At 54.8% G+C, this 12,637-nt stretch overlaps 1 protein-coding gene across 1 annotated transcript in view; it reads left to right on the top strand.

Annotated features, from left to right (window-relative positions):
- The window catches only part of Dscaml1 (DS cell adhesion molecule like 1), a 318,012-nt gene that overhangs the window by 260,356 nt on the left and 45,019 nt on the right, over nucleotides 1-12,637 (top strand). The window contains exon 12 of the mRNA XM_078047071.1: nucleotides 12,325-12,524. Coding sequence (XP_077903197.1) covers nucleotides 12,325-12,524 — 200 coding nt within the window. The remainder of the gene's footprint in view (nucleotides 1-12,324; nucleotides 12,525-12,637) is intronic.

Here is a 12,637-nt window from a genome sequence, read left to right as displayed (position 1 = left end):
TCATCAAACAGAGGGGAGGAGAGAGGCCAGACACAGCTTCTTAGCAGGCCAGGCTCCCCACTGCGCCTCCTTCAGAGGCAAAGGAGGAGTCAGCAAACCTTCCAGAGCCCTGGCCAGGGCATCTGCAGCCCTGTGCCTGCCCAGGCCAGCCCTGGCCACCGCAGGACCCTGGAAGGTGAAAACAAGTCATTCACTTAGGGGACAGAAAGGACCTGAGCAGGGAATGAGGAGCCGTTTCTCCTGCTGGTGTCCCCCACGGCACCCTAGGTAACCGAGACCCGCCATCCCCTCTCCCTGGACTCGGTTTGCACCTCTGTTCAGGGGGGTTGCAACCCTCCTGTCACGGTCCCTCACCCACTAAGCATTGACCGAACTCAACAAGTGGGTCACATTCTGCTGAGCTGATGGTGGCCAGGAGCGGGTGTCCAGGCTGCAGCTCCGGCTATTCAGGGGGTCACAGGAAGGCGAAGATGAGTCTGAACCAACAAAACACGGGCTCGTGCCCCCAGCATACCACTGGAGCTCCACAGCACATCCCAAACTAGCCCCAAAGAGAACCGTGCGCAGAGGCTTTAAGGTAGAGTAAAACGTCTCCCTGTGGGACAGTCCCCCATCCCACCCACGCCTTTTTATCTCCATAGCAACCAGGCCCAACAGGCAGGGGAGGCTTTACTGAAGAGATCAATGAGAGGAACCTCATGTGTCTGTCCCTAGGAGCCTCATCTGGGCCCTTCTCTCCCTCCTAGAGGCTTTGGGCCACTGTGGTGGTGTAAAGCACATTATCACCTGTCCCCCCTGAAATCTCCCCCCATCACAGCCCTGAGGAATTTCCAAGCAGATGTGGGCTTCAAGGCATCATTCAGGGCAGATCAGAGGGTAACAGCATGGTGTGCATCGTGCAAGTCACTCGGGGTAGCAGTGCCAGTCAACACGCCCAGCAAGACAGCCGGGGGCATGGTTGGGTGCCAGCTTTAGTAGGTAGGAAGATGCCGGCATGACAGAACCCCCAACACTGCCCTCCCTGGGGAGCCCAGAGCTGCTCCCCAGTTAGATCGACACCCATCTGACGGAGGGGGCAGAATAAATTGTCACGTCAGCCAAGCAGTGAGCATGGTGTTCCTGCGTGGCCCACAGGTCCAGCACGTGTCAAGGTCTACTTTGCCTCTTTGCTGTTGTTATTGACATCATGTCACAGTCTCCGTGACTCTTAAAAAAGAGAGATTTATTTTGGCTCATGGTTCTGGAGGCCCAAGGTCAAGGAGCCGGAACTGGTGATGATGGCCTTCCTGCTGGCAAGGTCCCAGGGTGGTACAGGGAATTACGCGGTGCGAGATGGGCAGCATGTGCATGAGGATGCACACGGGCTCACACGGGCGTGTCCTCTGGTCTCTCTTCTCATAAAGCCACCTGAGTTCAGTCATGGGGAATCCGCCTGACGACCTTATCCACTCCTGATCGCTCCCAAAGGCCCCCCTCTAGACACCAGGGTCAGATGAAGTTTCCACCCTCTTGAGTCCTCACAATGGGGATGAAACTCAAGCACAAGAACCCTTAGGACACACACCCAAACCTTACCCAAGCAGCCCACAAGGCAGCAAGGCAAAATTAAACCACTGTCCTCTCCTCCAGGACAAAAGGCAAGGCCACATGCTAAGTGTGGTGGCACTATCTGCATGTGACATTGGGTTAGAGAAGGAAAACCCCAGAATGAACAGACAGGGCAGAACTTCCTGGAGGCAGGAGATAGTCTGAGCAAAGGCCCTGGGGTGCTAAGCTCCCATGAGAGGTGGCAAGAAGAGCAAGCACGAAACCAGAAGGTGGCAGCTAGGGATGAGGGCTGGGGCTGGATGGGAGAACAGCACTGAAGTCTGGGCATGACGGACTAGGTAGTGGGAATGACAACAGGATCCTGAGCGGGAGAGGTGGAGAGGAAGCAGGACTCTAAGAGCCATTTTGAAGGAACAAATATCAGGCCCCAATGGCTAGACAGAGGAAGCCGGGAGAGTCAAGGGCTTGAGGCTGAGAGATGAGGAAGACAGGGTGGAGGCGTGGAGAGGTGGCAGGATTGCTGTGGCCAAGAGATGGCAGGGAACACCCTGAGGCAAGCAAACACTCTCCCTAGAGCTGAGCACTGGCCCGATGACCCCAAGGCCCCAACCAAGGTGATTCGCCACTCACATGTGACTGGCAGGTGTCCAGTCCTGAGTTGGGAACAGATTCCCCCAGAAACCACCCTGCCCTGCCCTCTGGGCCTCTCAGGTCTAGAGAACTGAGATGGGGCAGGGTGGCCCATTTGGCGCACCATTCATCAGGTAGCTATGGAGCAGCTGCTCTGAGCCCCTCCTGTACCCAGGGCTGCAGGTGGGATTAGGGGCAGGGCGGGGTGGTCTTTGCACACTCTGAGCTTCCTGCCTTCTGCCAGCCAGGGCCCTTGGGGCCGGGAGTGGACGCAGATTAAATTCCCCACACAGCTGGGAGAGCAAAGCCCACACCACCTGGCACCTTAGGAAGCCCTTCTGACTCCACAGAGCAGAGCCAAGGCCACCCTCTCTGGGCACCAAGCACTGAGAACCTTCTCCACTTGCCGGATCCCTGCCTTGGTTTCCCCAGCTACAGAAACAAAGGCCTGCAAGCTGGGTGGCCTACAACTTGATCCTGTGCTCTCACAGTTCTGGGAGTCTGAAGGCTGACATCCAGGTGTCTGTAGGGCCGTGTTCTTCTGAAGCCTCCAGAGGAGGGCTCTCCTGGTGCTGCGGGAAGTCCTGAGCGTTCCTTGACCATAGACACATCACTCTGGTCTCTGCCCCCATCGCCACAGGGCCATCTCCCTCTTCACATCCTCTGTGCACTCCTAAGGCTGCTTTGGAGGTGTGACAGCTGAGCTGAGTAGTCATGCAAGAGACCTGAGGCCCGTGAAGCCTCAAGGATTCACTATCTGGCCCTTTCCTGAAAAGTTTGCTGACCCCATTCACAGTGATGACCCGGAAGTACCTTCCCCAAGTGATCAAAGAAAGACGGCCCACCTCCTTCTGTTTCTGAAAGGATTCAGATGATCAGATGATCTTTTATCCTCTAGAGCTGTGGAGGGAGGGGTTTTAATGAGCTATTTCATGAACAGCATTAACCATGGCACACGCACACAATAAGCACACAGTAAATGTTAGTTGTTATTATTACTATCATTTTCCCAACATTCTCAGGGAAATAGAGGATGAGAAGCAGGCAGAAATCCCCATCCCCACCTTCATTGGAGAACAACCCCCCTCCCACTCCAGGAAGTGGCTGGCCCCATTTTATAGCTGGACAAAGTAAGGCCCAGCCAAGTCCAAGGGTCTCAGCTGGGCCCACCATGCAGCAGAGACAGGTCTGTGGTCCAAATCTCTGAGGTCCTGTGCTCCCCAGCCCTGTCCCCTTCACAGCTCTGTGGTCCTGCTAGTTCTGATCCCTGAGTACTCAGGCAGTGGACAGCCAGGGTCCCCCGAGCCCCCAGCTCCCCGGGCACCTCCCCACTGGCTCTCAGAGGCGAGGCTGATTGCTTCCATGCAATTTGAATTAATCTCATGCTTCAGGTGGAGCTTGGCTAATCAGGGGAGACAAGACACCGAAGTGGGTGCAATCAAATTAACAACGCCACAGCCCTGGCTCTTTAAGAAGGGGAAAACAAAGCAGCCACCAGAAGCCCCCGCCCCTCAGCCTTTCCCAGGGGAAGCCCAGGGCTGCCACCACCCAGGCTGAGCAAAGCCTCTCCCACCCACCCCAGGCCCGGCACCCCTCGTGCCCACAAGGCCCCTTTGTGGCGGCTTATCTCACACAGCCAAACAGGCTCCCGTCCTTGTCAGGAGCTTGTTAACAAGGAGCAGAGACACAAGCCTTTCGGGGGAGAGAGGCGAGTGTGCTGGGCCGGGGAGACGGGCCCACTCACCTCTCAGGGCTGCCTGTAATCCTTCCAGAAACAAAAGCAGTTGCGGGGCTGCCTTCTCCCCTGACAAGGTGGGTTGGCAGAGCTCGCAGGCTTCAGGGCACCCGTTGTTTCCAGGAAAAGCCTCTTCCTAGGGCAAAGAAGAGGAGGTCCAGGAACGAGGTTCGGCAGACCAAAAGTGGCCTTTTGAACGAAAAGCTCTATGAGACTCCTGAAGAGATTTCAGTTAGGCTTCCAGAAGAACTTCCTGAGAAAGCAAAGACCCTTCCCTGGGGACAGTGAAGAATCCCAGGACTTCGCTGCCTTCTCCCAATCTGTTGGCTTTGGGGCTCACCCAGCTGGAGCAGGGGAAAGACCAGAGGGCATGAAGAGGGTCCACCCAGCCCTGTGGCGCTTCCCCCAGAGCAGTGAGACCCTCCTAGAGGTGGAGGTGGAGGTGGCTCCTAAGGAATCCAGATGCCCAGGCCCACCCAGGACCCCTTAAACCAGAGCCTCTGCACATTCCATCTGTGCCTTAGTATCTCTCAAAACTTCCAGGTGGCTCTCATGTACAGCTGGGCCACTCCCTGGCACTTGCTCCAGTGTCTGCTGTCCTTTGACCAGTGTCACAGTGTGTGAGACCTCAGACACCCTGGGTCGGGCCCTGGCTCTGCTACTCACCAGCCATGTGACCTTGGACTATGTGCTTCTCTAAGCCTCAGTTTCCCCAGTATAAAGTGGGAATCGAAATAGGGTTATTGTGAGTGCTTAGTGCATCGGCGCATGTTTGAGAACTCAGAACAGTGTGTGGACGCAGCGAGTCCTCCGTTAGATCAACCTCGCGCTGTGTTAGCACACCGCGCCCGAGAACAGGAAGGACATGCCCCGTGGAAGGTGACTTTCCTGGCCTCTCACGCCTGACGTCAGCCCCTCCCAATGCTGATGGTATCCTCCTCCTGCTCCCTCCACGTCCCCTTCCCACTCGCACTGCTGTCTCCTCTGGGTATTCAACACAGAGCTTCCCTCCCTGGTGGTTTGGGGACTGTCAGAAACACCAGCTGAGCTCCCATCACCAAGGAAGAAAGGGAGGCAGACAAGCACCCAGGGAGCCTGGCTTCCTGCCCCTACTCCTGCCCCAGACCCAGCTGCCCACTCTAGTTTTCAGCCTCCCTCTGTACCTCTCCCAAGATTCATCCACAGCAGGAGGAACGGAAAAATAGGCAAGAGAAGGCTAAGCTAAAACTAAAGAAAAGGGAGCTTGTGAATTGTCAGGGGACATGGGACTTGGTCTTCTTGCTGTTGTCACTAAGCTATGTAACCTCAGACAAATCACTTAACCTCTCTGAGCTTTCATTTCTTCATTGACGATGGCAGGGATAATAGGCCCTAGGCCACCTCCTTACATAAATAAAGCTTGCTGCAAAAGTGCTTTTTAAACTGCAAGGAGCGGGCTCCTCCCTCTCAAGAGGTAGGACCTCAGAGGAGGGTGGAAGCTGAGGAACGAGGGTCTACATAGGCACAGGGTTCGTCATCCCCAGGGCAGTGTCTGGGGACCCCAGGACTCCACCTCCAGGCCTAGGGGTTGGTGGGAAAGTGCGTGGCTGCTGGGAGGGGGTAAGTGAGGCGGCAGAGCTGTCTCATGGTCTTTTAAAAATCTATCAGCCTCTCACATCAAATTAAAATGTAAATAGCAGCTGGTCCGGGCAGGACCTCGGGGGTGACAGGAGCCGGCCTGCGAGTAATTTCACAGACGGGAACCGGTTACATCGGATTCTGACAACTGTCTTGTTTCTGAAATTGATTTCCTCTCCCCTCTGCTTGCGGCCCTGGGAGGGCCTGGAGTGAGGGGAGGGGCGGCGCCTCCCCAGCCCTGCTGCCTTCACTGGGGCTCCCACCAACAAGGCCCCACGGGACAGAGGGGACAGAACCAGGAGGAAGAGACCAGGGACTTCTGCCACCTAAAGCAATGGCCGGAGCCTTGTTGGCCAGTCCTCCCTGGAGTGAGTGGACAGCAGCCCTGGGCAGGGTGTCTGGCGCTGGTGCTTGGGAGCCCCCTTTCCACGGATGGGAGCTGGTTCCCAGGCTGTGGCTGCAGCTACCCTGGGAGGCTCACAGTCCCACCCTGGAGACAGGCACTGTGCCCTTAGGGCATGCCCCATGGGGGACTCCAGAGAGTGTCTGCTCGCAATGTGGGGTGTTCCCGGTAGTCGCCTGGACACTGCTTTGCCCCCTGCCACAGTTTGGCCACTTGCAATGCAGAACACTGTGTGAAAAGCTGTAAAGCTCTAAATGAGATGGGCCTGCCTCACCCAGAGACTCACCGGGAACCCCGAAGAGTCCCACCCCCCCCACCTAAGGGGAGGCTCACTAGCACCTGTGCCCAGCCCCTCCAGCTCCAAAGGCCACGGGAAGTCCCCCTCCCCAACACCCAGCTTTGTACAGAGAAATTCATGTTCCCTGGTTGTTAATTGAGTCACATTGCAGGAGACAACCAAGTTGGCCTGGTTAAAGCCTCCTGCATCCTGTGGGAGCAGCGCGCTGCCCGCAGGGCTGTCATCAACATTTTCCACGCACCCTCAGCCTTGTGCTTACAGTCCCCTCCCACCCCCCAGCTGCCCTACCTGGGCCCCTAAGGCTGCAGTCCCTGCTATCCACCCCAGGAGTCACCTGCTGAGGCTGCCGGGCCACAGGGAGACCACAGCCAAATTCTGCTTCCCATCGCCAGACCATGTGGGGGGCAGGCGGGCAGACAGATGGCTGGCAATAGGCCTCCAGCCTCTGCACCCACAGCTTACAGGGCAAGACCCACTTGCCCTGCCAGAAGCCTTGGTTTACTTGTGTGAAAAATGGGGATAGTAACACTTACTCCTTATGGTTGGTGTTGGGAGGAATCCTTGAAAAGAAGCCAAGAGACAAAGGCATGCGGCTTGTTGCCCGCTCCATCCTGAGCATCACGGACACCAGCAAGGCCACAGAGCTATGCCGCGACCCAGGCTTCGGAGCAGGGGAGTAATCACAGGCCTCCCTCAGCAGGGTTCGCCCATGCACAGTGCTTAGAGCCCTGCGAGCACATGACCAGCGCTCCGTAACACAGGGACTATAAAAGTGTGCATGTGTTGTGCACACGCATGAGCGTGTAGAGGGAGGGTGCTCAGAGGTATTGCCTTCGTGTGTGGGAGCGGGTATTCACCACATGGGGATATGGACCTGCAAGATCGTTTGTGGGACGCTGCATGTGGGCTCATGGTAAGGGGGATGGCAGTGGAGACTGTTCATTGGTTGTGTTCTGGGCACCACCTCCATGTGCAAGTGGGTGTCCACCCGTGAACACCTCCCAAGGATTCCTTGGGGTCTTCCTTCAACCCAGAAAGTCTCCATTCAGGGAAGACCCACGGTGCTCATTACTGCCGCTCAGTGGAACAGGGAGTCCTCGTGGCCCAGAGCAGGAGGCGAGGCCAGGGAAGAGGGAGAGCGGGGCCAGCACCTGCTGCCTGGGGCTCAGCCGTGCAATAGCCAGGAGGGCTGAGGCCCCCAGTCAAGGGCACAGGAGAGGACCACAGACCCTGGAGGAGGGAGGGGTCTCTGTTCTAGTTTGCTGGTGAGAAGACTGTGGGACAGGGAGAACAGAGGAGTGTTCCCTGCTGCTTGTCCAGGACAAGGGACTGAAGACCCCCATATGCCAGGAGATGTGTACCCTGATCATGGGGATCCCTTTCCTAAACAGCCATTTCCCCAGGGCCATAATTCCTCTCCCCTGAGACCCAGACACCCCCAGGACCCAGAGACAAGGGCTTAGACCCAGGCCCCAGCTCTTCTCTTCCCTGGTCTTCCAGCCCTGGTACAGAGAACTGCTGCCCCACATGGCAGTCCTTTCCCTAAACAGCAGGAACTACTAGAAAATTCCTCCTTGGGCCTAACAGGAGGCCCCCTCCTCTGCCTTGCCTATGACCCCCTCACTCCCTGCAGTCCCCACATTCCCAGATTCTAGAACCATGTGAAGTCCGGTCATCTCCCTGGACAGACCCAGGTGGTCAATGTCTTCTGCCAAGGCGAGTGTCTAGAACCGGACAGAACATTTCACGGGCAGCCTGAGCTTATAACTGTTAGTCCTACAAATGGGAGGTAGGTCTGCCCGCCTGGCCTGACCGCCCACCATTAGTAGTGTGGCCACCAGTGTGGAGTACCACTCTCTCCCAACTGGGGTTGGGTCGAGTTGGATTGGTTTTTTTAAGATAGAGTCTCACTACATTGCCCATGTTGGGCCTCAAATTCCTGAGCTCAAGTGATCTTCCCAGGTAGCTGGGACTTGAGGGTGTGCACCATCACACCTGGTTTTTTTGTTTTGTTTTGTTTTGTTTTAGTTAGACATGACAGTAGAATCTGATGCTTGCTAGCAAAGTGACCTTGAGCAAATCGCTTTCCTGGGCAAGCTCAGTTTCTCCATTTGTAAAGGGAAGGGTGGGTCAGAGTGGATGACCTATACTGTGCCATTCAGCAGAGCCGTAGCAGAAGTCATACACGGAATTTCAAACCTTCCCATTGTCCCATGTTCAAAACAGTGAAAAAGAAACAGGTAAGATTAATGGGAATAGAATATTAACTCAATCTCTCTAAAATATTAAAATGTAATCAATGTAAAAGATATTAATGAGACAGTTTACATTCTTTTTTTTCTTTTCCCACATTTTAAAACTCCGGTGTCTAACACGTGCAGTGCAATCGGAGCAGCTAGGATTCCAGAGCCCCAAACTCACGTTTGGCTGGAGAGCAGGTTTTGGTGCAGGTGCAGTGACCCTGTGAAACAGTCTAGCCAGTGACATCTTCAGCCAGGAGCTTGGTGCCCACAGACACATCTGATGCTTTCCCTGGACAGGCGCAGGCAGGAGAGCCTTGTGGGGGTGGCTGTGCAACCAGGCTTCTTGCCCGTGGTCGCGTGGCAGGCATTCTACATGTATACACTCGTTTCATCCTCACCACTGCTTTGTGAGGTTCAGAGGTGAACTTGTGAGGTGCAGAAGTGGACTTGTGTGGTGCAGAGGTGGCCTTAAATGTAACAGAGGCCACATAGTTGGTACCGACAGAGCTAGAACTTTCAAGTCAGCTGGCCCCAAGCTCTTCCAGCTCTTCTGCATAGCCTGCTCCCCTGAGCTAGTCCAGAGCTACAGGGCGGTAAAGATGGCCTGGGCAGCTCATAAAGAGAGGGTGGGAGCCTGCCTCAGGCTCCAAGTGGGGTTGTTATACAGGACTAAGGGACAAAGGATCTCTCAGGACCCTGCTGCCCCTCTCTATCCACATGCCTGTCTCTGAATAACCCTGAGAGGAAAGATAAGTTCCCTGAATTGGTACTAACATGTGTGGATACACAAGTTGTGCACTGCTCAAAGATCCACATCCTACTGGTGAGTGGGGTCTGAAATCTGGTTTCCGTTCCACTGGCCAAGTTGTGCCTCCTAGTACCAGGCTGCATCTACCAAGAGGGACCTTTATGCTTCCCACACAGGCCCTAGATAGGTTGCTACAGGCTGAGCTTGGAAAGCAGAACAGAGGTGCCAGTTTCTCACCCTGGTGCAGAGCTGTGAGGTCCTCCAATGGGGAAAGATTCTTCCTTCTCCTGCCCTTTCTCAGACGCTGACCCCTGCTGAGGGTGGCCCTCGCTCCACCCTCCTTTCTCTCTCTCTCTCTCTCTCTCTCTCTCTCTCTCTCTCTCTCTCTCTCACACACACACACACACACACACACACACACTGCTCCACAGTCATTCCAGGAACAGGATTCTCCTCCCCAGAACAGGACAGCCTTAGGACCTAACCAACCCAGGGGTCAGATCCCAGCCTTGGATCGCTCCTTGTAGGAAGAACAGAAACAGCCCTGTGCCTCCCCCCACGCCCCAGCATCTCCATCCTCCAGTAAAAATGGAGGCATCTGCAATGCAAGGCCTGACTTGTTGACGTAAAACCTCACTCTATATTCCACCCAGGTTTATACGAGTGAATTATGCAAATCTTTGATGGAAAAATATTCCTCCGCACATCCTTGAGAGTGTAAAACCTTAGTCAATAATTCATACTCGGATGTCTCTGACTGCAGGCTTTTTCTTCATTATAACTTGCACCTCGTTATTTGTCTTTCGCGTTTTATTGTATATCTTAGTGTAATGCTGTGCATTATAAAATTTATCTGCTTCATTATTTGATGAGCCGGGGCTAGGGAATGTGCTGGGACCTGGGGCCAAGGCCCGGCCTCAACATCCAATCCCGCTTGACAAGACAGCAGAGGGGGTGGCTGTCTGCATGGCATGACTTCAGGGAGCCAGAAAGGTCATCCCCCGGCACCTGTTCCAAATGTCCCCCTTATCCCCTGGCTGCTGTCGCAGGTCAGACCCTTCCAGTCCTGTGGCTTCCTTCCTTTCTCCAAAGACTTATTTGTCCATAAAAATCAGATGTCCCTGGAGAGTCGGCTAGGAAGAACTTTGTCTGAGAAGGGCTTTAAAACTGGAGAGGAGAGAAATCCTGAGAATACTGGGAAGAAAGGGGCAGCCACCGAGACAGAGCCAAGACATGGTGCCAGGAAAAAGGGGCAGAGCACCAGCTCTGAGCAGAGAGAAGACAGAGCCTCTTTTTGCTCCTTGCCCAAGCAAACCAGTGACAGGGCTGTGGTGACAGGTCTCTGCTCTGTAGAACCGGGTGTGAGGAGGGCTCCTCTGCTGAATGTGGGGGTGGGAGGTGTCTGGGTTTTGCGGCCCAGGACGTGTTTCTGGATCACCCTCTCAGGACAAGAGCTATTGAGCACCTGCACTCTGAGCGGCAAGTTTTCCCTGAAAGGTGGTGAGGAAAAGAGAAGCCCAAGGATCACCCCCTGTCGCATCAGACCACTCACTTTCTGGGCCTGCCCTAGAGATGGCTGTCTCTGAGCCTTTGCTCAGGCAGTTCCCCTCCCTGGGGTGCCAGGCCTCTGTCCTCCTCATCTCAGGTCCCCAGGCGTGCATGGTGCCCCTCGGCCAACTGCCATTCCTGACTCGGCCATTGGTTCCTTGCCTGTTCTCACCCTGGAATGTGACTCCCTGCCACCAGAGGCCGTCCTCCTCCTGTTCAGTGACTCCCAAAGCCAGCACAGGTCCTGGCACATAGTAGGTCTCGATGTATGCTTGTGAGACAGATGGATAGTGCCTTCCCAGATGCCCCCAGTCAAGAGAATTTCTCCTGAGCTGGGTGAGCGCTCATCACATGCCTCCAATATGCATGCTTCCCCAGGCATTGGGTCTACCTTCAGGAGGCAAGGACCCTGACTCATTGTCACATGTACCCCCAAGACCTGCAAGTTGTCTCATGATGGCCTAAGAGCTCAGTGCGTGTTGGTTGAGTTGCACAGAGGAAAGGGGACAGGACTCTGAGGGCTCCTGTTCTGTCTCCCCTGTCCCTCCCCTCCTCCTGTGGCTGGCCAGGTGCTCAGGCCCAGAGGAGGGACCAGTGGGTGACAAATGTCCTGTCAGGGTTTGGGAGGGGTGGATGACCAGCCTGGGTGGCTTTTTGGCGACTTTCTCAGAACATGGGACAGGGTGGGGTGAAGCTGAGACCCTGTTAGTGTCGCTGAGGGTTGTCGGTTGCGGTGGTGCTGTTCAAGGGCTTACCGTGGTATTTTGGTGGAAAGCTCAGGATGGAAATAAAGAAGCTTTAGCTGTACAGACAAATGGAGACCCCAGGTTCAGAGCAGGGGTCCTGACCTGGTCCAGAGACCGCCCACAATTTGATTTGGTGAGACTGGAGAATTTGAGTTGGGCGCGGGGAGAGCACATCTTCTATTCTCTAGCCTCTAACTGAAATTTAGTATTTCCTGCCATTGAAAACAGCCACAACCCACAGCAGTACAGTCTGTGTGACTGTCACCAGTAGAAATCCACAGATATTTTCACATCAGATCGCATTTGTTGCAGACATCTCAAAATATCACTTGTGCTCATCTCTAGCACAAAAGCACAGTAAAATAAGACAGTAATTATAAGACCGACTGGTAGATCTTTTTTTCATGAGTAATAGAGAAGCATGAATATGTGATATACAATATCCAAAGTCTGCTTTTTAATGTTTTTAATATTTACATAACCGTATTTCTGTAATAACCAGTTTCCCTTTTAATTCTATGTATGTTGTGCATGTAAAATAATTTTGAAACCAAGTCAACTGACATCACCAGAGGGGTCCAGGGAATGTAAGAAGTCCTGGTGAGGAGGGAGCTATGCATCCCAGACATGGAAGCAAGAGTGACCAGGGACAGGCAAACAGGCTCCCCTACAGGGCTCTCACATTATCAGACCTTCTCCAGGGGCCTGGGGATGGGGCAATGTGGGCGGGGCTTCTGCAATACGTGCACCTCCCCCCGGGATTGCTCCTGAGACCCTCACGGTGCCATGCACCTCTTTCCCTCCCCAGTCCCAGCCATGATCACCTCCCACCCCAACACCACCATCGCCATCAAGGGCCACTCCAAGGAGCTGAACTGCACGGCGCGTGGCGAGCGGCCAATCATCATCCGCTGGGAGAAAGGGGACACTGTCATTGACCCCGACAGAGTCATGCGCTATGCCATAGCCACCAAGGACAATGGCGATGAGGTTGTCTCCACATTGAAGGTGAGTACCCAGCCCCAGCCCCAGCCCCAGGCCCCAAGGACCCTGACTCTCTGAAAGTGGGGAGCCCACCATGTCAAATCTGTATCCAGAGGAGGTAAATGGGGAGCCTGGGA

This window comes from Ictidomys tridecemlineatus, chromosome 4 (assembly GCF_052094955.1).
Source record: "Ictidomys tridecemlineatus isolate mIctTri1 chromosome 4, mIctTri1.hap1, whole genome shotgun sequence".
NCBI lineage: Eukaryota > Metazoa > Chordata > Mammalia > Rodentia > Sciuridae > Ictidomys > Ictidomys tridecemlineatus.
This window is presented reverse-complemented; position numbering and strand designations above follow the sequence as displayed.